At 33.6% G+C, this 22,660-nt stretch overlaps 5 protein-coding genes, 1 long non-coding RNA gene and 1 pseudogene across 8 annotated transcripts; 5 read left to right on the top strand and 2 right to left on the bottom strand.

Annotated features, from left to right (window-relative positions):
• The first annotated feature begins 2,975 nt into the window (after window positions 1-2,975).
• LOC147942632 (uncharacterized) lies at window positions 2,976-3,738 on the top strand (annotated as a pseudogene). Its single transcript, XR_015559072.1, has one exon. The product of XR_015559072.1 is annotated as an uncharacterized LOC147942632 (transcript).
• A 2,212-nt stretch (window positions 3,739-5,950) lies between these two features.
• On the top strand, window positions 5,951-6,692 carry LOC109133486 (uncharacterized). Its single transcript, XM_019246744.2, has one exon. It carries the CDS (start codon window positions 6,339-6,341, stop codon window positions 6,561-6,563), a length of 225 nt encoding a protein of 74 aa, XP_019102289.1. The 5' UTR covers window positions 5,951-6,338; the 3' UTR covers window positions 6,564-6,692.
• Window positions 6,693-7,882: 1,190 nt separating this feature from the next.
• On the top strand, window positions 7,883-11,856 carry LOC104791027 (aminoaldehyde dehydrogenase ALDH10A9, peroxisomal). The gene is made up of 15 exons (XM_010516825.3): window positions 7,883-8,224; window positions 8,530-8,672; window positions 8,758-8,838; window positions 8,929-9,077; window positions 9,308-9,400; window positions 9,488-9,611; window positions 9,731-9,796; window positions 9,914-9,980; window positions 10,060-10,136; window positions 10,523-10,636; window positions 10,773-10,850; window positions 10,945-11,096; window positions 11,185-11,245; window positions 11,342-11,448; window positions 11,622-11,856. The coding sequence occupies exons 1-15, from the start codon at window positions 8,116-8,118 to the stop codon at window positions 11,710-11,712; spliced, it is 1,512 nt and encodes a 503-aa protein (XP_010515127.1). The 5' UTR covers window positions 7,883-8,115; the 3' UTR covers window positions 11,713-11,856.
• Window positions 11,829-14,727, bottom strand: LOC104791028 (E2F transcription factor-like E2FE). Its single transcript, XM_010516826.2, has 11 exons — window positions 14,235-14,727; window positions 14,070-14,137; window positions 13,923-13,975; window positions 13,735-13,812; window positions 13,578-13,631; window positions 13,394-13,505; window positions 13,123-13,190; window positions 12,954-13,026; window positions 12,780-12,841; window positions 12,280-12,682; window positions 11,829-12,196 (listed from the first exon to the last, which is right to left on the bottom strand). Exons 1-11 carry the CDS (start codon window positions 14,372-14,374, stop codon window positions 12,096-12,098), a joined length of 1,212 nt encoding a protein of 403 aa, XP_010515128.1. The 5' UTR covers window positions 14,375-14,727; the 3' UTR covers window positions 11,829-12,095.
• A 1,704-nt stretch (window positions 14,728-16,431) lies between these two features.
• Window positions 16,432-19,469, top strand: LOC104791026 (anaphase-promoting complex subunit 8). Of its 2 annotated transcripts, none has more exons than XM_010516824.3 (4): window positions 16,432-16,676; window positions 17,107-17,419; window positions 17,828-19,078; window positions 19,198-19,469. In XM_010516824.3, exons 1-4 carry the CDS (start codon window positions 16,591-16,593, stop codon window positions 19,285-19,287), a joined length of 1,740 nt encoding a protein of 579 aa, XP_010515126.1. In that variant the 5' UTR covers window positions 16,432-16,590; the 3' UTR covers window positions 19,288-19,469. The 2 variants fall into 2 exon arrangements, with proteins under 2 accessions (XP_010515126.1, XP_087309200.1); XM_087453074.1 differs by having other exon boundaries at window positions 16,487-16,676; window positions 17,073-17,419.
• Window positions 19,470-19,653: 184 nt separating this feature from the next.
• On the bottom strand, window positions 19,654-21,269 carry LOC104791023 (uncharacterized). The gene is made up of 3 exons (XM_010516823.2): window positions 20,930-21,269; window positions 20,634-20,722; window positions 19,654-20,010 (listed from the first exon to the last, which is right to left on the bottom strand). Exons 1-3 carry the CDS (start codon window positions 20,954-20,956, stop codon window positions 19,860-19,862), a joined length of 267 nt encoding a protein of 88 aa, XP_010515125.1. The 5' UTR covers window positions 20,957-21,269; the 3' UTR covers window positions 19,654-19,859.
• A 518-nt stretch (window positions 21,270-21,787) lies between these two features.
• LOC104791022 (uncharacterized) lies at window positions 21,788-22,634 on the top strand. The gene is made up of 2 exons (XR_768855.2): window positions 21,788-21,875; window positions 22,297-22,634. It is a non-coding gene; the product is annotated as an uncharacterized LOC104791022 (long non-coding RNA).
• The last annotated feature ends 26 nt before the right edge of the window (window positions 22,635-22,660 follow it).

Genomic DNA, 22,660 nt, shown 5'->3' with positions numbered 1-22,660 from the left:
CCCATGATAAACAATAAAACTATAGGATATATTGTATTTTTGATATTGTTTGTCACATATACATTATAACTATGATAAATCCATTATCACTTCAAAAATTGTGTGAATGTGTCCCAAAATTTAATAGGCAGATATTTAATAAGTCAGTTTAGAATATAAGTATCTATAGAATAGATAAACTGTATCATAAATTTTTTTTTTTTAAGTGTCACACACCAATCAAGAAAATGTTTATTATAATAAAATTCTGATTGGTAAACAATTGAATGGACAGAGTATGTCATATGTGCAAAAAAAAATATTTTAAATATAGTGAATTTAGAGTACTTAGTTGATTTGTTTTTAACCTTTTTTATTCTCAAATGGTTACCAATAAGACCTAAATAAAGTTTTATCATGCTCATAATTAAATATTCAAACATAAATAATCTTAAACATTGTTTAATACTGTATTACTAAGAAGGCTGACATTTTAGCACTTTTGAAGGGAAATTCCCAACTTCAAGAAACCTCATTTCTTTCCTTTTATCCTTCTCAATTGTTTTTCTTGGTTGGTATATATATATATATATATATATGTTCAAAACAATTGGCAGAAAGATAACTGCATTTGAGGTTACTTTTACAGGAAAATACCTCATTCTCTCTCTCTCTCTGGTTTCAAGGCACTGCCTTTCCTGATTTCATGATTTTGATTCCTCTGTCATTACCTTTTTTTTATTGTCTCTCTGACTCTCATCACTTTAAAATTTGATATTTTAAAAAAGGATAACTTATGGCATATACAAGGCATGGACTGCCAAAATTCCCCTCTTTAACTAAACCCAATAAAGCTTATGTTTTTTTAAGTAGCAAATATAGTAATCTATTTATTCCCCAAATACAGTCACAAATAGCCTTTTCTTTCAGTCAGTAAGTTTAGTTGACTAGAACTAGAAAGACAAAAACATATTCCTTCCGAAATTTAATAAACTTAAATAATAAAAATATATATCGTGAGAGTTTGGGTAGGATCAATAAAATAGTGAAATATGGTATTGAGTAAAAAAAAATATTCATCCCTTTTTTTTATACCCGGAATGATATAGTTTTAGTTTTTCGATTAGAGTGTACAGGTTGCTAAATCTGGTTTGCACACCTAATTGATGTTGACATGGCTAAGAGTACATTTCTAGTTGGACCAAATCATTCTAGTAGCGAATAAACTGAAACATTTAAACTAATTGACTGTTAACATGACTCATCAACTATTAACTAGTTTGAGTGAGCTACTGAGTTTGAGCCCATTAAAATAACTTGTTCAGAGTTTAAATGTACATTTTATTGTAACATAGTAATTGTTGTTTGAGATGAATACTGATACAAAAGTAAAACTAACAAAGATTATGTTAGTAGCTTACAAATTTTAGTAAAAAATATACAGTAAAAATTATAACCACCTAGAGAATAATAGCCAATTGAAACTGGCGTGCACTAGACTGAGGACTACATCAGTCTACAGTCTACTCTTACTGTAAATTGTAAAACTCGAACAAAACAATAAATTTAGCTATAGATCTTAATACGATTTGACGCAGTGGCAATTTAGCGTATTTGTTGTAATTACAACTTAGAAATTCTACGACGACATGTCAAGTTTGGTGGAAAGAAACCTTTAACATAGAATATTATCGATATTAATCAATTAAAAGTAGGAAAAATAAAGCAGTGAGATTGAACTGAAAAAGTTGGTTAATGGACATTCGACATAATGTTTTTGCATATGGAAAGAATATCCATGTGCTTTTAGAGTAAGCCCGATCGATCAAAAAGTTCGATCCATCCTTTAACTTTTTCTTTCGTTACTTTTGAATTTATATGTAACTTACAAATAAGTAAATAACACACATTGGTGATCCCTTGGACTAATATGAGCAAACATCAATTGTACGTACATTGAAAAAAATAAAAAGGAAACATCGATTTGGAAAAGAAAAAAAAAACAAAATACGTTGCGTTGAGTGTAAATTTTGTAAAAAGACCAAACTATCTGCTTCATTTTGAAACCAAACATTTAGCACAAGCTCTGGCTCGTAAATATTGGAGACTGAAGGATTTGTGTTACTCCACACTTTCGAGTAGAAAGTTTCCAAGATTCCATAACATCAAGAAAAAAATATTTAAATTCTTTTTAAGATTTATATTTGTGGTACGTAACACGATTTTGTTGGTTAGATATCTTGATTATATTTTTTTTCTTCTATATCCATGCATCATAGATCTTAGACTAAATTATACACTAATCCATGAAGGTGTCTAAAGCCAGGGACTATTTTGTTACTTAAGACATACTACGCGCAGACAGTGGCAGGTCAAAGAAATTTGCTCCTGAAGACATATATATACGTACACTGTCAAGAAGATTTCTTAGAGCCAACATGTTAGTTATGAATATAGTAGAATTGAACCTATATTTCCACATATGGAATATATTATATGTTTACATAAATTATTAAGCTCAATTCGATCAAGTTCGCTTATTTAAGGAATGCAAGAACCACAACAACAACAAAATAAATTAGACGACACAAGTATAAAATTATTATTAAAAAAACAAATAATGTTATAAGTTATTAGTTAAACACTTAAACTTAATTGGTTGCAAAATCGAAATTAAGTTGGTGAAGTTTTGAAATGATAGATAAATTATAAATCTTGTTTATTGAAAATATGCTATTGGTCTAAATTCTTAACTATGATTTCTTTTTTTGGACATCAAACTGAATCTTTTTTCTTTTGCATGAAATTAATCCAAATATGTGATAAATAAAAGCATATGTACAGTTATGGATAGACCCTAAAAGAAAAGGTAAATGTTAGAGAATATGTAAAAATAAAATAAATTAGATATTAATACTTTTACTTTTCCCTCATGGAACATTAAATAGGCAATTGAAAAAAGTTGTACCCCTATGTCGCAAAGGCATTTCTGTCTCTCTATCCCTCTCCTCATAAATCTAGAGAGAGAAAGGCTCAAGGGCATAAGATAGGGTTACGATATTTCGAAGCCCACCAAAAAAAAAAGGAATAAAAAAGAGAAGCTAGAAAACATTTTGTTCAAAGTAGTAATGATAATTTTCCTCCCCTACCTGTGACTTCTCTTCATCCCTCATCATCATTACAACCTCACTTCTCTCTCTCTCTCTCTCTCTCTCTCTACCTACACTTTATCATGATGATAGTGATGATGGTAATTCATGTTCATCTTCGTCGTCTTCTTCTCCTTCTTCTTTCTCTTCACCTCCCAAGTCCCAATACCCAAGACGAAGACATCAACACACAAACCAAAGATCAAGAATCCCAAGAAAAAGAAGATGAAGTAGTTGATTCTTATCATCATCAAGATTTTAAGATTAGGGTTCACCTTATCTCTCTCTACTTTTTCATTTAGATCCGTTCTTGATCATCATCTTATGTTTGTATCTTCATCCACGTGTGCGTACGAGAACCAAAAGGGGAATCAAGCGTCTCGGTCCGATCCTTCGCTGCTTCAAAGCGATCTTCATCTTGAAAATCACCAAATCAAGTGTGTTTTTTAATTATCTCTTTCTTGTCTCTTTTTTTTTTTGTGTGTTAATTTCCTTTTTTTGACTACCTTTTGTATTTCTATTTACTTCTTCTTTTGTCTTCCAAATCTCTTTTTCGATTGCTGTTTTTGTTTAACTAATTTAGATTTATGAATCTACATGTATCACTATATATCCCTATGTTCTTTTTCCGAATAATTCTACTCAAGAAATTATATCCCATATATAATGGTTATTTATCATGTAGTAATTGCTTGGATGATTGGATCGATAAAAATCTAACACGATATTTTCATACATACTAGAACATACGAAAAGCGATTCATTAAGAATATAGAAGTATGTATGTGGATGAATTCGTGGAGTTGTCATTAATGATGCGTGTAAACACAATTATACACAAGCACATGTTTCTTAAAAAAATTAAGAAGATGAAGCATGTTCATGTCATATGCATAATAGTATATCTTATCAATATAGTAATATAGTAGATCATTCCTTGCATACAAATGATTGTGTCTCTTGGTGTACAGTCCAAAAAGTTATGATGGCTAAGGTGACGATGAAATGTTGACGAACATAAATGCATTTCTCATTGTTTTCTCGTCTATCTATATTTGAAAATAATGCACAGTATATTTTTTTCAGCATTTTATTGCTCTTGTTTGTTTTTGTCGGTTTTGTCTCTGCACTCAAGCATCGAATATAAAATAAATGTTTTTGTCATTGATCTCTCAGTTTAACTTTTACACAACATACTTAATTATATGATTGTATATCCACACGGTACAATATAATGTGATGCTCGAATTGATATTTTGAATCACCATAATTAAAATTAAACACAAACTTTTGCATAATTAAGCATAACTTATGTAGTTTTGTTTTAAACCTTGTATGGCCTATTATTCCGTTTATCGTGTGTGCTCCCTTGTCGTTTTGCTTAAAGAATCAGCTTGCTTCTGGTAAAATCAATTGATAGTAGAGGCACTTTTTGGTTAATAATTTGTCCTTCTTGTATAATATTAGTATAGGCAATCAGGTTTCATTTTTTCCGGTTTAAGCGAATCACATTTTGAAGAGAAAAAGTTTTTTTTTAAATGGCGTTTTGGAATTTGGATGATTAAAATGACTAGTATCAATTATATATTTATATTTATATATAATAGTACCTTAAAAGAGTGAGACTAGAAAAGTTATTGTAGACAATACCTTTAAAAAGAGTGACTAAAAGTTGTTTAGTGTCTATACCAGTTAATTTGACCTGTCTTGCCAAATGTTTTGATTAACAGAAAACTAAAACTTCAAAAGTGAATCATTTCATATTGGACAAGCAGTCAAACACAATGCACAATTTTTAAACTAACTAAAGCGCATGTAATGTCTTATATATTAACAACTGGTAAGATACAAGAGATAACATCATAATTTTTGTCTAAAAAATATCAATAATGATAAAATTATCCACTTTATTCATTGAACAAAATGGATTTTAATACGTTTAGAGAATATATACATATACTTTTGGAAAATAGCCAGATCTAATTTTTAACTATTCATATTTATGTCTTTCGGAAAACTGTAAATATTCAGATCTGTAAAAATAATGAAAAATATTTTTTATTAAAATATTAAAATGATGAAAAAATAAAAATGTAAAATATGATAACATACAAATAATGAAAATATATTTTAATCTCATTATGTGTTAAAATTTATTTATATAATATTATTAAAGTATTCGGATTTTGATATAATGAGGATATGAATCCTAGATTTAGAGTATCTAAATCCGGATTCAGTCATCTGAATATCCAAGTTTACGAAACGGATTTCAGGTCAGATCTCAGATCCTCGAATATAATTACACCCTTACTAATAGCCATACTTTTGCAACTCACATTAATCTAATGGTTTTTGTTTATATGATACATATAAGTCTACTAAAAAAATTGAAACATTTTTACATGGATCTTTTTTATCTTCTTTCAATTCAATATCTTATCACTATCTAATTTTGAAGTGTTTAAGCTATCTTCTAATGTTTTGGTTGATGTAATTGTTACACTTCTTTACTTAGATGTAAAATTTATTCGGTATTAATCTTTGCATTTGAACATATTGATTGATATGGGGACCGGACAAAAAATTTGTCGACCTTGCAGATTTTGCACCGAACTAGACCAGGCCTGGTTTGCCTGATTAACCATAACTATCCATGTACTGTAGGAGCAACTAGCAAATATGTGAATGAACCCCATAATGGGATGTTTGATGAGAGGCCCACAGTTTTTACTTAACCGGCCCCCTAATTAGTGACGTGTAGATAGAGTTGGGTTTTTGCTAATCAGGAAACAAATTTGTAGAAAAAGGGATTTACTGCATTTACAGAAGAAGTCAAAACTAAATTCTAAAGAGGAATAGACTCCAGAAAGTCAAACAATCAAAAGATCCACAAAAGAATTGCATTAATTAAATACTTAATGTACACGAAATCTAAATAGACAAGATTTACTTCTTCTATGGTACTTTTAATTTAATGTACACCAACGTCACCAATAATTAAGATTAGCTATTATCTTTATTTTTTGGTCAAAGATTAGCTTTTAATTTGTTAACTAATTTATAAGCATTAAAATTACTTCTCTATCAAACCAAACCCTATAAAACGTGTGGCTTTGTTACTAATCACGATTTAATTAAACAAATACATTGTCTCACCTAATCAAATCTTTTTGCTCTCTCTCTCTCTCTCTCTCTCTTTCATACAAAATGGAGAAAAATTCTTGGGCCGATCAGTGGGACAACAGCAATCAATCGTCGGGAAAAACAACGGACGTCGGAGGCGCGTCGGGGAAATACAAAGAGAAAGTGGGGGCTGGATTAGAGAAGACTAAAGCGGTTGCGAGTTCGGGGTTGAAGAAGGTGAAGATAGGAACGTCTTTGGGTTTTAATTGGGTTAAAGACAAGTATACCAAAACCACCACTAAGAATTGATTCCGTATCTTTTTCTTTTTTGGAATTTACATATTTGTCTTCTTCTTTATTTTTTGTAACAATAAAATAATATGTCTTGATTCTTATTTTCTTCTTAATGATCGGAGATATTTAAAGACTTATGAAAAATTGATTCGGATTGGTGTGTTATATATTTTATGGTTCCGTGGAAATGAGGTGATCAATTGTTTGATTTGTGAAGATTGGAGAATTTTATATACGTTTTTTTTTTGGGTAGAATATACCTTTTATTTTAATTCGATTAACAAAGGTAAGGAAGAGAAACAAAAATCTGAATAGTTTGATTATATTGGCAAGACTTTTAATAAACTTAAAATTTATGAATACTTTAGATATATATTTCACTTAAAAGTGGTTTTGTGTTGGTTTTCAATATCAATTTTTTTAATTGTCAAAATAGATTACCTTGGAAAGGTAGAAATTAAACTAGAACAGATAAATTTTGCTCATAATGAGCAAACCCAAAATCTTTGTAAACGTTAAATCAGAAAGTATCATACACATTGTTTACAATCCATAAATCGAATTTAAACTACCAGAATAAAAATAACAGTTAACAAGGTTATGTGTTTTTTTTGGTCATTAGAACGATTTGCATTAGTAAAATAATTTTTTTACTTGATATCAATAATGAAATATCGGAATTTTTTTTTAAGCGGTGAAAAATAGATATAAGCATATTAAGTTTGAAAGAAAATTGATAAATATGTATTTTCATTACAATCATTTTTATGCTTGGAATAGGAAGGCCAAAAACACTATGGTGTTTGCTACATGATACTTGCCACTTGCTAGGGACCAATATTGGATTTTGGACGGTCAAAGCACTATGATGGTGGTCGATGGAGGTGTGGTGCCGGATTGTGGACAATACGAGCCAAAAAGGCTCCCATAATTAATAAGAGTGTCACTGTCACCTCTCAGTCGTATTATTTAGGGACGCAAACTACTTGTACCACACAACCTCTAGAATTATTGGATTAATCATAGCTTATATAATTGCTCTATAAATTTATCTCACAATTGTATATACTTATTTCATCACTTTAAATAAAATATTTATTAAAACATACTTAATACTTAAATGGATATAAGCAACCTTGAATTGAGATAATCTTTTATTATTACACTAATAAACATTTAGATAAATACAAAAATGTTAACTGCAATTTAACAAAAAAAATACTGAAGGAAGTAGTTAAAACTTTGAAAACTTTAAAATTAATTTACAATCTTAACAATTCAATTTTTTTCATCAAATTTATTAAATTATAAGAGAAAACGTGTCAGATAAAATCATCATCTATATAGAACAAAAACTGAACCATCCATAAACTGTATTTTTTATTCTGATCCTTCAAAGCCACCTGTCTGGCCACAGAGCAAAAAAAAAAAGAACAAAAACTGAAAAAAATCCTCCCTTACCAAAAAAAAAAAAAAAAAAAAAAAAACTGAAAACAATCAATCCATCATTACATTTTTTCTTTCTATCACGAACTCTCTATCTAGTAGTAGCAGCAGAGTAACAATAATGGCGATCACGGTGCCGAGACGCCAACTCTTCATCGGCGGTCAATGGACTGAGCCCGTTCGCCGTAATTCTCTCCCTGTTGTCAATCCCGCTACCGAAGACATCATCGGTACTTTTTCTAATCATATCTTATTTTCGGAACATTTTTTTTTTTTGTTTGTTTTGCTCACTTTTTTTTTGAACTGGATCAATCCGAGTTTCCGATTCAATCCATCGATATCGGAACTATGCATTTCCAGATTTTACTTTAGTTCGCTAATTCATAGAGTGAGATGATCGTGATTTCTTATGTGATAGCTCGCTTCGTGTTTTTTCTTGTTTATGAACTAGATCGGAACTTGTTTATTGCGGTAGATCTATGGAATTTTATATGTAGGTTAAGTTTTTTAAACTGAGATTGGTGGTTGTTTTTAGGTTATATTCCAGCTGCAACTTCTGAAGATGTGGAGCTCGCTGTGGAAGCTGCTACGAAAGCATTTACTAGGAACAACGGAAAGGATTGGGCTAAAGCTACTGGGGCTGTTCGTGCCAAATACTTGCGTGCTATTGCTGCTAAGGTTAACAATGAGTTCGTTAATGAAATCTGTGTTTCAATTCTCTGTTAGCTGTTTTTGTTGTCATATGTAAATTATCCATATCCAGGTAATTGAGAGGAAGTCTGAACTAGCTAATCTTGAGGCTATTGATTGCGGTAAACCTTTAGATGAAGCGGCATGGGACATGGTATTCACTCACACTTTGCTTTTTGTGTACATTTGGGAATTTTTTTTGTGATTCAAATGTCATACGGTGGTTGCTTGTAACCCTTTGCAGGATGATGTTGCTGGATGTTTTGACTATTATGCTGACCTAGCTGAAGGCTTGGATGCAAAACAGAAGGCTCCTCTTTCTCTTCCGATGGATACTTTTAAGGGTTATGTTCTCAGGGAACCTATTGGTGTGGTTGGGCTGATTACTCCATGGTATGTTTCGTTGACCATGTTCCTAAAACTACATTTATGGTGACATATTTGAATGTAACCGAACCCCTCAAATTATTGTATATAATTTTTCTTTGTCGAGTTAGCGGAGTTAGCTTTACATATTTAGATCACATTGAATTGTCAAGTATTCTTTCTTCCCTTTTAGACAGACCGTATGTTAGAAACACTACCACGTATTAGGCAGCTAATAATTTATATTTGTGTTGAAGGAATTATCCGTTACTGATGGCTGTCTGGAAGGTAGCTCCTTCACTTGCTGCTGGGTGCACGGCAATACTAAAACCTTCAGAGTTGGCCTCCCTGTACGTATTTGATATTTGTTGACATCATATCTAGCCAGTTCAACTCTTAGTTCATGAACTCGCCAATCTGATCCGGTTTTATTTCAGGACATGTTTGGAGCTCGCTGATATTTGCCGCGAGGTGGGTCTGCCACCTGGTGTTCTTAATGTTCTGACTGGTTTAGGAACTGAAGCAGGTGCTCCACTGGCATCGCATCCACATGTTGACAAGGTCTGATTATAGTCAGTTTTATCTTTACCAGTATCCTGAAAGTCAAACAATTGTAGATAGAGCAGTTATTCTTGCTTTTTCTAGGTTAGTTGAAGTATTGATAATTTAGCCTTTACCAGATTGTATTCACTGGAAGCACAACAACCGGAAGCAGCATTATGACTTCCGCTGCCAAATTGGTTAAGGTAAGTCCAAGTGTCTGTGTTGTTTTCCTTTGGAACTAGTATCTATCTGGGATTTGTTTATCTTGACCTATGAATTTTAGGGGTATGTGCATGATTCTTGTATTTTTCATTCCACAGCCTGTTTCCTTGGAGCTTGGGGGGAAAAGCCCTATCGTTGTCTTTGATGATGTTGATATTGATAAAGGTGGGTACTTTTGGAACCTTAAGAAAACCATTCTATATGTGTTCTGAACTATTAGTGACTACACTTCTGTTCTAAACAGCTGTCGAATGGACTATGTTTGGTTGTTTCTGGACGAATGGGCAGATTTGCAGTGCCACATCTCGACTTCTCGTGCATGTAAGTGAGCAATAATCTGCAATAGTCTCGGATCTTAAATTCTCCACCGAACTGAACATGATATATGTTATCCTTTATCACAGCCAAAACTGCTCTCTAGAGAAGTTATATGTTATATAATTGAAGTTTTGCTTTGGAAATTAAATTATAATTATGTAGTCTACTCTAGTCATAAAACAAAGTTCCTTTACATGAAACCACCAATGCAAAGGTAAACAGTTTCAGTCTATGTTTAATTGTAAGACTGGTCATAGAAATGATAAATTGCGGATTAGTATCAGTCATCATAGGACCTTGGAAACCCCTGATATAAGTAGGACAGAGAAGCTTTACTATACATTTTGTGAACTGTTATTTTCATGAAACAAAATCTGGGGAAATGTCAGGAAAGGATTGCTGATGAATTTTTGGACAAGCTGGTAAAGTGGACAAAGAACATTAAGATTTCAGATCCTTTCGAAGAAGGCTGTAGGCTTGGTCCTGTTGTCAGCAAAGGACAGGTAATATTGCTGAACAAAATTGAAATTCTCAAGAATCAACACCTTAATCCCCCAAAAACCCTTTTATCTGTCAATTTGGGTTAATCACGAAAAAAATTTAGACTCTAGGCGAGCCTTACATCTTAATCCTATGCAGTACGAGAGAGTTCTGAAGTTTGTCTCAAACGCTAGGAATGAAGGTGCAACTGTCCTTTGTGGAGGAGTTCGTCCCGAGGTACATTACAGATGTAGACTAACCTTCAGTGTATGTCCAAATACTATCTAGAGCCCGTAGCATTTACAATGTTTTTTTTGTTTATGTTCTGAAGCATTTGAAGAAAGGATACTTTGTTGAACCTGCAATTATTTCAAATGTGACTACTTCAATGGAAATTTGGAGAGAGGAAGTCTTTGGTCCTGCTCTATGTGTCAAAACATTCTCCACCGAGGATGAGGCAATCCAGCTGGCAAATGACTCTCAGTGAGTTTAGATTTTTCTACTTATCTTGACGTAGAACTTCACTGATGATGTATTAAATCTTATGCCTGACTTTATTTGTATTTTGCAGATATGGATTAGCCGGTGCAGTATTATCAAATGATCTGGAGCGGTGTGATCGTGTTAGTAAGGTGTGTATTTACTATCAAAAATAAGAATCAGTAACTGCACGGATCTCATGATTAAACTTCATCTCTTAAGTTAAATCGTAATCATTGCGTTTTCAGGCTTTCCAGGCGGGAATAGTATGGGTCAACTGCTCTCAGCCATGCTTCTGCCAAGCTCCGTGGGGTGGAACCAAACGCAGTGGATTTGGCCGTGAATTGGGAGAATGGTAAGTCTCTTTCTTTTGCTATCTATGTCAAAAGATTACCAGAACATTCAAAACAATAGCTCCCTCTGCAATTAGATGGAATTGTATCCATAGTAACTTAAACCTTGTTAGTTACAAAATTTGATTATATTTTGACTTGCTGTTGAAATTGAAACATATTTGCTTCATTGCAGGGGACTTGAGAACTACTTGAGTGTGAAGCAGGTGACTCGGTATATCTCTGATGAACCATGGGGATGGTACAAACCTCCTTCCAAGCTCTGAGACGAACACTACTTCCTAATATTTCCTTAGAACATGTACTAATGAGTGTATTTGTACCAATAAAAGCAAGAGACCCTTGAGAAACGGAATTGCTACTTTAATAAATTCTACAAAAATGGAAAATAAGATGAGATGTGATATTTATTTTTGTTTCTTTTAAAACGATATACCATACATCTTTGAAAAACTGGCATCATAATCAAGCAAGAGATGAGCAGTAACTTCAGAAGGCAAAGAGGGTATGCAATCTGTGAATTAATATCGGATTCTTGCAGTTACAATTGTGTGGAGAAACTAAACCACAGTGATCAAAAGAAACGACTCTTGAAGCTCTATTCGAATGATGATGTTCAAAGGTAAGAGAAGAAGAAGAAGAAGAAGATCTAACGGCGTTGTGATGTATTAGGCAACGGATTCTTCTGGATGACTTCGCTGTACCATGTGTTCCAAGCATCCATGTAATGGGAAAATAGGTCTTTCAAAACTGAAATTGGTTAAGAACAGAGTTAATTTCATTGTGTTCGTTTTATAGCAAACTATCAAATGGATGTGTGAATAAACATGCACCTTGGTTTTGGTAAGAGGGATGGTGATCCGAAACCAGATTCTCAACATCAAAAGCTCTCCTAGAGTTGTCCTCCAAAGCAGCTGTTGGATATGTACCAGTGCCTGGAGCAAACGGACCAAACTGGTAACCTCTTGATCCATGTCTTGATTCATGAAAACCAAAGCTTTTGTGATAAGAACTTTCTGGTGTTGTGTGTTTTTTCATCTTTAGCCTTCTCTCTGTAGCATTTTCTTGGGACGAAGATGATGATTTGCTTCTTTTGACATTGACATTTGTCAGATCAGTTCCAAAAGCTCTTTTTCTCGACTCCATCTGCAGCAGATCGCTGCTCAGTGTGAAAGTAGGTTCACCATTGTATCCTAACCACTTGAAAGCTGGTTTCCGAGAATCTAAGGTGTGAGTCTGTCACCAAAGAAGATAAGTAATTAGACTAATTAACAGCTACAATAACATAGATGGTGGTTCATAGACGTCGAAGCTATGAAAGTTTTTGGTTTACCTTCTCGATGAGAATCATAGATGACAAGACATTCGCAATATCATAAAGTCGCCTCACTTTTGCTGCAGAAACGTAATTAAATGTGTCAACAAAAACACAGATCAATTTGTTTCAAGCGAGTATGCAACATAACAAAAAAAAGTAGTCCAAAAGTCACAAGATGAAGATAATTACTTCGCATTATTGATGTATTGTGGGCATCACCAAGCAGTAATGTCGCAGCCTCGTCAAGGGAGATGATCCTAGCCTAAACAGTTGAACACATTTAAAACAAAACATTTAGTAACATTGGTGCAAAACACTTTTAGTTGATAGATTGAAATCATTGAACTTTCTCACTTACTTCAGAGCAAATAAAGAGCTTGATAAAGTTCTGCGTAAGCAGTCCTAAAGATTTCTCTCGTCGGTTATCTATCACACATAACCAACCAACAAAAATGTCAAGGAATCCACATTATATCCCATAAATCATATCTGTTCTTTGGCATAAAAGAACAGTTCCACATATATATATGACAAGAAAGCTGATATTAACCTATAAATTAGCACATATGTGAATCTAATTGAAACTAAACCCAAACACACAATAAGTACAGAACATAAAAAAACAGTACCTATTTTTGGGGAATCTGAAGATTGGGATAAAGAGCCAGGTTTTGAACTATCGGTCTGGCTACTAGAATGGGGCTGAGAAGACTCTTCATCATCATCCTCATCATCAGATCCCTGAGAGTACGGAACTTTAAGCATTAGAAAGCCTGAAAGACATCAAAAGAAATTAAATCCAACGTCACTTACTTTAACATTCTCATTGACATAGAAACGGTGGAAAGTGTCCTTAACCCCCTCCTCCTGCATCATGAACACGAGTACTTCATATCAAATTGCTACAACTTACACAAAATTGGGATTGAATGAGATTGAATCCGAATACAAACAAACGAAAAAGACTCACTTGAAGCTCCTTCAAAGCTGCTGGAATTGCGGCAAACCCTTTCCACGTATACTGATTCTTTGCTCTTCTTGTTAAAACCTAAATTAGACCAAACTCGTTTCTAAGCAAAAAAAAAAAAAAAAAACAAAACATAACAAAACAAAACAGAGATTTAAGAAAATTAAAAAAGTGGAGAAATCAAATCTCACCCCAACACTCTCGAGAACATTAACAATATCATAGATTCGTCGTCTCTCGACTCCTGTAACAAACCCCAAATCAACAACAAATTAAAAGATGTAATTCAGAAATGAAAATAAAAAATTCAAAAACACTCACACAAAGTGGGGCAATACCTAATTTGGAGGCGGCGTCGTCAAGCCCAATCATTTCAATCCCATCTCGATTATACAAAGCTAAGAAACTGAGAGAAACAAAATTAAAATCAGACCAAACTCAAACTCAAAAAAAAAAAAAAAAAAAAAAAAACTTGATGGGTATTGTAAAAGAAAGGAACAAACTTGGTACAAAGAAGACCCAAAGACTTCTGTTTCCGACTATAAGAATGGTGTAACTGTAAAGAAGAAGATGATTCCGGCATGTAAGCAGGTGAAGAAGAAGTAATCGGCACAATGGATCTTTCCGGCGGTAGATCTGACATGATTGACGGAACCAATGGATGGGGTTGAGAATTTGGGATTTGAGAAATTTGATGGAAAATTTTGGAGGGATTTTAAAAACCCAAAAAGAATTGGGGGGGGGGGGGGGAAGAATTTGGGAAGATACGTTAAAAAAAAGCTTGAGCGCCAATTTGAATTCTTTGGCTGCTCTCCTTCCTTCTTACATTTTTACTCTCACTCCTCCCAAAATTTTTGGTAAAGCTGAAACCTTTACGGTTTTGTGCTCGGTTCAGTTCTGAAATTTTTCGGTTTTTTTTCTTTTTGTTAATTTGTTTGGTCGGTTATGAAAATTTCTTACCATATATTTCGGATTCTGTTCCAACTTTTGTTATTTAAAAATTCCATAATTAGATTAGATGCATTGAAATAACACATTTTGAATCCAATATTATGGTAACAAAATATAAAGTACCTCTATTTTGGATGTATTTTCACTTTGAATTCGAAAAGTAAGTACATACATGTAATGTAAGGGATTTTGGTTTTGTATAATTTGGTCTAAATTTCGGTTTTGGTTTGATCTGGTTTTTGGAAAGTTTAAACCTTTTGATTTGTAGTCAAATTCACTCGGTTAAATGCACCTCTTATCTAAAATTTTGAATTGGTGATTAGTAGCTTACTTGCATAAGCAAAATCAGGGTCTTTGTTTGACTAATTATATTACCATTAATTCAAAACTTAGATTGACCAAAAAGAAAATGTTTTTTTCCCTCCTCCATTAGCTAACTAAACGATTATCGGTGGTGTATTCAACTTAACATTTTAAGTGAGGATTATTGATTTGAAATTTGAATAGAGTTTTAAAGATTTAAAATTTTTATGTGGAATTTGTTGTTATTAGATCAATGTTTTGTTAAAACTCTGTTAAAGTTTAGTGTTATTAGTTTGTGATTTGTAAAAAAAATATTATAAGTCTTAACAATTTTGGGTTATTTGATTCAGACTTTTATAAAATCATTAAAAGTTTTGTGTTATTCAGTTAAAACAAAAGAATCTAGGATTGTTAATGGGTTTAATTATTATGTTATTGGTTCATGATTTTAAACATTTTTTTACAAAATAAAGTCATGGAAAGTATCATAGAAATACAAAGATTGTTTGGAAGACTTTACAAGATTCTAGAAAACTAATCAACAAAACTCTCCAGCAATCTTTAACAATCTTTCACTTATTCACTTATTCACTTTTAATGATTTTGTTGAACTCTTCAAAAATCTTTATAAATTAGAATCTAATACCACCCCCTAATTGATTGGTGTAAAATTTACAAATCTTATGTTATTCAATAATGGATTTTAAAAAGTTTATTAAAATTCATTGTTATTGAACTGATGATTTATAAATCTACTTTAAAATCCAATGTTATTCAAAACAGTTTGTGGATTTGGATTTTAATGACTTTTAGGGATTCTGAAGGATTTCAGAGAATTTGTTTAGTTAAAAATACAGAAATCCAAATCGCATGGTTTTAGATGGGATTTGAAAGAATTTTACAAAAATTCATATCAACTTCCCTAAAATATATCAAAATTCCAAATTTCCTAAATCTCATCAAATTTTTTAAAATCATAGTTTCAATACACCCTGTTATTTATTTATTTATATAGTTTTGGATACAATACTTATTTTATTTTAATATTCTACACTCTTTCAATAATCCAGTGATATGATACCTAACTAAAATGCAATGTGAAAACATTTGTGGATATAAAATAGATATGGGCCGCAAATGGTTGCTTAAAATTGAAAAAATAGGTTGAACAAAATTGGGTTGAATAATATTCAACTCATTCATCTTCAAAATAATGGTTAAACAAGTTGAACATTTTTGTTGTATGATATTTTTTCAACTTTTTAAGTTTAATGGGCCTATTATTGAAAGCCTTAAGTTGAATAGTTTTTTCTAACATCTATAACCTTTTCAATGCAAATGGTGAAAATTGATTGAATAATTTGCACCCATGATATTACAGTAAAACATTGTGTTTTTTTTGTGTGTTTGTTTAATGGGCCTATTGAAAGCCCTAAGTTGATAAATGGGCCGACTAGACAAGTTCTCTCTCACTGTAAATTTCAAAATAATTAAGATTGGAGGGAGCGATTGTTTCTGAAATCTCTCCTCCACGACGAAGAAGAGATCCTTCGATTGTTTTGAGGAGGACTACTTAAAGTTAAACACTGTCTCTCTGCTTCTGCTATGGTCTCTAAAGAGAATTGCCGCAACGAGATCCGCGCGGCTATCCGACAACTTAGCGACCGCTGTTTATACTCCGCCGCAAAGTGGTTCGTTTCCTTAAAAAACCCTAATCTTATGCAATCTCGACTTCGCTACTCCAGTATCTTTGATTAAAAATTAAACTCTTCAGTATCTTTGTGGTTTTGCTCTGTTTTTTATTAACCCTGGGGAATTTTTAAGTGAACGGTTGCCAATTTTTTGTTAAGCAGAATCGATTCGAATTTCACTGTTGTTGCGAATTTGGTATTAGATACATTCCAATTCGGATTAATTTTGACCTACGAGTTTGTGGGTTTTGTGTTCTGATATGTTTGAGCTCGACCCTGATTGAAAAATGTGTATTTTATAATGTGAAATTCTGATTTCGGTTCATTCTCATTTGTGAATTATGAGTTAAAGTTTCAGTTTTTAGGTTTTTACATTGTTATGTTATGAACTATTAGATATCGGACATCTCCTTGGGTTTCACCATTGCAGGGCAGGAGAGCAGCTTGTGGGGATAGAGCAAGACCCTTCTAATTTTACACCTTCAAATACGAGGTTCCAGCGAGGAAGCTCGAGTATCCGTAGAAGGTTCAGCACCAATGAATCTATTTCAACACCTCAACCTTCCGTTGGCTTCTCTCAAGCAGCTACTCCTCTCCCGGAAGAAGATGAAACTATTGATGGTGACCTTTACCTTTTAGCAAAGTCCTACTTTGATTGCCGAGAGTACAGACGGGCTTCCCATGTGCTTCGTGATCAGAAGAGCAAGAAATCGGTGTTCTTGCGTTTCTATGCCCTTTATCTGGTATGTTCTGTGTCCTCAGTCTCTTTCTTCTGATTTAGCTAGAGCTTCTATATCTAAAATAGAATGATGACTTGTTAGAAGGTGGCTTCAATGGCTTCTTGAGGGTTTTTTTAGCCTTCCAAATATATGCAATATATGGCATTAGTACATACTTACAGGATTGAGCCTCTGATTCACAACTCTGTTAATAATCGCTGTTCTGTTTTATTGGCTTCTTGAGGGTATGCAACTGATTATAATAAAAATACGTAAATGAGTGAAGCTTAGTTTTCGTCCTGTTTAAAGACTATAATGTGTAAACGTTTATGGCAATTACTTATTGAGAGGGTTGTTTTATCCCAGCCTATTTACACCAAAACTGATAGTACTCTATGATAAGTCATTCACTTTGTTATCGTTTCAATGAAGGCTGGAGAAAAACGGAAAGAGGAAGAAATGATAGAACTTGAAGGCCCTTTGGGTAAGAGTGATGCCATAAACCGTGAACTGGTATCTTTGGAGAGGGACTTATCAGCTCTGAGGAGTACAGGAGCAATTGACTCTTTTGGATTATACTTGTATGGTGTGGTTCTTAAAGAAAAAGGAAATGAAACTCTTGCTATTGCAAGCCTCGTGGAATCTGTGAACAGCTATCCATGGAACTGGAGTGCCTGGTCAGAGCTGCAGTCTCTGTGTACTTCGATCGAAACCTTGGATAGGCTTAATCTAAACAACCACTGGATGAAAGATTTTTTTCTTGGCTATGCTTATCAAGAACTCAGAATGCACACTGAGTCTTTGGCGAAGTACGATTATCTGCAAGGTATTTTCAGCTTTAGCAATTACATCCAAGCTCAAACTGCAAAAGCTCAGTATAGTCTTAGGGAATTTGACCAGGTTGAAATCATGTTTGAAGAACTTCTGAGAAACGATCCCTATCGGGTGGAAGATATGGATTTGTATTCTAATGTTCTGTATGCAAAAGAAGCATGTGCTGCGCTGAGTTACCTTGCACACAAGGTGTTTTTGACTGATAAATACAGACCTGAGTCATGCTGCATTATTGGCAACTACTACAGTTTAAAAGGGCAGCATGAGAAAGCAGTTATGTACTTCCGGAGAGCTTTGAAACTGAACAAGAAGTATTTATCTGCGTGGACTCTTATGGGCCATGAATATGTTGAGATGAAGAACACTCCTGCTGCCATTGATGCATATCGACGAGCTGTTGATATAAACCCTTCTGATTATCGAGCTTGGTATGGGTTAGGACAAGCATATGAGATGATGGGGATGCCTTTCTATGCACTTCATTATTTTCGCAAATCTATATTCTTTCTTCCAAACGATTCTCGGTTGTGGATAGCTATGGCTAAATGTTATCAAACCGAACAGCTTTACATGCTTGAAGAGGCCATCAAGTGTTACAAAAGAGCTGTGAACTGTACCGACACGGAAGGAATAGCTCTTAATCAGCTGGCAAAGCTTCACCAGAAGCTTGGACGAAATGAAGAAGCTGCGTTTTACTTTGAGAAGGATTTAGAGAGAATGGATGCTGAAGGGTTAGAAGGACCAAACATGTTTGAGGCTTTGGTATTTCTTGCTACACATTTCAAAAATCACAAGAAATTTGAAGAAGCAGAAGTCTATTGCACCCGTCTTCTTGATTATAGTGGCCCTGTAAGTTTTCTGCTCTAGTTTTCTCCATGTGTTAACCACTTAGTATACAAGGATCTGAGTTGTCTCCTGATATACTTTACTACACTTTTAGTCTGACGAGATTGCATTAATGTTTTCAGGAAAAAGAAAAGGCAAAGAGCTTACTAAGAGGGATAAGAATGGCGCAAACCGGTTTTCCTTCGATGGATCTGGAGCATTTTCCTATTTAGCAGTATTGTACCCAATACTCAAAAGCTCTTTGAGAGAGAATGTCTCCCATCATGTACACTAGAAACCTCTGTACACCATAAATTATCAATGCATCAGTTATGTCACGGCAGATTCTGGCTGTTTGTAAGTTTGCAACCTAATTCCAGATTACAAATTTCATCAAGATGACTCACTTTCCGTTTTTCACTTTGTTTCATTGACACATTTAGAATTTGATCCTTCTTATGGAACATTGTTTTCGTACTTTCTAATTGTTGGTTCAGAATACGACTTTGTCCACTGCATTGTGAAAAGTCATGACATATTGAAGAAAGCAAGTGCTTATTACTCTCTCAGATGAGAGATTGTGGTTATAAAGTTAAAGCTGCCAAAAGAGCAATAGTTATTATCTGCTTAAAAAGTGACAATATAATAAGCCCACCAGCATTAACAGGTCTTCAGCTGGAGGATACATCAACAATGTGAAACTGACAAATGAGGTTTATATCACAGAAGATTCAATTCCATAAAACAATACGACGAAGCTGAGGGGGTGCAAGCAAAGGTCTTGGAAGATGATGATGCTTGTTTTTCAGTATTTAGGATCAGTGAAGAACTTGTTGATTCCAGGCATGATCTCAGGATGCTTGTTGCGAACAAACTTCCGAAGGAAATTTTCCTTATACTTCTCTCCCTCTGCAAAGTTATCCAAAATTCCAGCAGCCCTGTTCTCCTTTGTGCATCTGCAGACGACGATTCAACAAAACAAAACCCTTTATTAGAACACTCGATCCAGAAAAACAAACCCTAACGTACAAGTAACTTGAAAATAGCTTGAAGGTTGTTTTTGTTCCATTACAAAGAAGATGATCGATGACAGTAACATAAATCAAAATCCGAATTGGATCCAATCATTGTAAGTCTTAACGAATTCTTTAACGAATAATAAAAGTCTATGAATGATCTGCCAAAGTAATGAATTTTCCTATTCATAGAACTGAGGGCCAAGTACGCATTTCGATTATATATTATCTTTGATAAAACGACCTCGTTTACTAATAGCAAGAAGGTTGCTTTGTGCCCATCACAAAGAGATGATCACATAAATGTAATATAAATCAGAATTGCATTAGTTGTATCCAGACCAAAATCATAATAAGTCAGTGAATGATCTGCCAAGAACTAGGGATAAGTTTCCATTTCACAAATGCATTAATCTGGAGAAAACGACTTCGTTTTAGTATTACACCAATATCATCACATCACATCACATCACGGCTAAAAGAACATACAGTTGAAAGGGGAGTCTCAAGTAGGTAGCAGGGATTAAAACAAAAACAGAGGAGACAGGGAGATTAGAACAAACCTGACTTCAGGGTTTCCGGTGATGTTTCTGATCAGCGAAAACGCACAGATCCCAACGGCAACTCCGGTGGCAGCGAACAAAGGATACACCTACCCCCCCCCCCCCCCCAATCAAAAACAAAATATTAGTGATTCACACACGAGCTAAATCTAAGGAAGGAACGAATCCAGATCTAAACACTAGAAATTTAAACGGTAGTCAAAGGAGAATCAACGGATGGATGGATTCGATCCGTTACGATTCAGGGGAAAAAAAAAATCAAAGATCGACGATGAGAAGTAGTAAGGAAGGAGTACCTCAGGTCTCAACCAACGGCTCGACATTTTGTGGAATCGCAGAGAAGATGAAACGAAGGAATCAGGAAGAAGACGGCTTCTCTCTGGAGACGATGTAGATTGTGATGAGACCACTTTCCCCTTTTTATTTTGACTTTTTAGGTTTTACGATTTTTTCGGGACGACAATTGTAACCCCAAAAAACAAAAAATTAAAAAAAAAAAAAAAAAAACAAATACAATGAAATTTGGAATACTGGTTTCTGATTGGCAGCGAGGTGACCAGCTTGTAGCCAATGATAATTTGTCATCTGTCGATTTAGAGTTTCGAGACACCGTTTCTTTTTTTCTTTTCTACCTTTGTTTAGCTGTGTTTTTGAAGCGATATATACTAGCAAATGGGCAAGTTATCTTCTTTTTTCACCCAATTATTTTAATTTTGTTTTATATTCGTCATATCTCTAAATGGACAAGTTGTTGTAAGATACTATGTGAGTTATTTTTAGCAATTATGTGCATACAATCTTTTAAATGTAAAAAATAACGATAAAAACCTAGTATTTGATAAAAGTCTAAAAGAATGTTTGTGATCGAAACGGTTTTTATGATTTACTATCCAAATTTGTATTGCATGATATTTTTTATTTAACATAATTTACAATTTTGTTTGTTTTTAACATATTTACAAAATTTGGTTTTGATATCTTAAAATTAAACAATAAATATATTAAATTTCTAATATGTAAAAGGAAATAAGATTACACTATATATATATTTGTAAAGTATAATTCTCATCTCTAATGGGTTTGTTTTGGACTCGGCCCATGTAAATTATTAATGCCTTACTATGCAAGGACATATATAAAGGAAAGGTTCCAACTTCCAAACCTACTTTTCTGTTTCCCTGACGCAAAGAAATCTGTTACCTGTGAAGATCTCTTCTCTATACTTCTTGTGGCCTATCTCGAGTGAGTTCTATTATTAGCTTTAGCTTAACAATATATCGATGATGAAGGCTTCTAATCGTTCTTTTCTTAGTTGTTGTTAAGACGTATCGATGAAGGGCTTGTAATTGCTCCTTTTTTTTCTCTTTTTTTTCTTCTTCTCTTAATTCACTTTTGTGTTCTGGCTAGCTCTTTGGAATTTTCTAAGTTCATTGTTTTGTTAATTCCGAGCTTTCTGAGATTTTTTTTGGTTAATTATCGAAGGTTTTAATTATGTAGAAAACCTGTAAATCACCTTGTCTATATTATAAAATAGAAGCGTGTTTTGGATCTGTTGATAATAATACTAGTCATTATTTATTTTCATTGTTTTGTTGGTTGAATCATGAATGTTAGATATATAGTATTGACATGTTTACGATTTATCTTCCCTAATTTTTTTTAGGTGAAAAACAATGAAGCATTACATGCCTATTGTCCGTGAGAAGCCAACAATCGAGCTTGTAGAGCTCACTTCAGACATGAAATTGTTTGAAGCTTACAACACGATTCGTCTAGCACGTTCAATGAAGAGACATGCAGGTGCTAGAGCAAAGAGAGCTTCAAAAGCTGAGAATGAAGAGAAGAATTGACAAGTCTATTCTTCTCAATGTAGAAGAAGAAACTTTCATCTTTATCATCGTTTAGAGTTACTTTTATGTATCTGACTTTTTTTCTTTATCTTGGATTTTGCTGCTCTACCTATTCAGTCTTTATGGAAACGACCATCTCTTTTCTTCCTTAGCCTTACATTATTGATTGAAATTGCT

The sequence above is a fragment of the Camelina sativa genome, chromosome 6 (genome assembly GCF_030686135.1).
Source record: "Camelina sativa cultivar CO46 ecotype springtype chromosome 6, ASM3068613v1".
In the NCBI taxonomy this organism is placed as follows: Eukaryota; Viridiplantae; Streptophyta; class Magnoliopsida; order Brassicales; family Brassicaceae; genus Camelina; species Camelina sativa.
The sequence above is the reverse complement of the archived record's forward strand: the minus strand, read 5'-3'. Positions and strand labels throughout refer to the sequence as shown.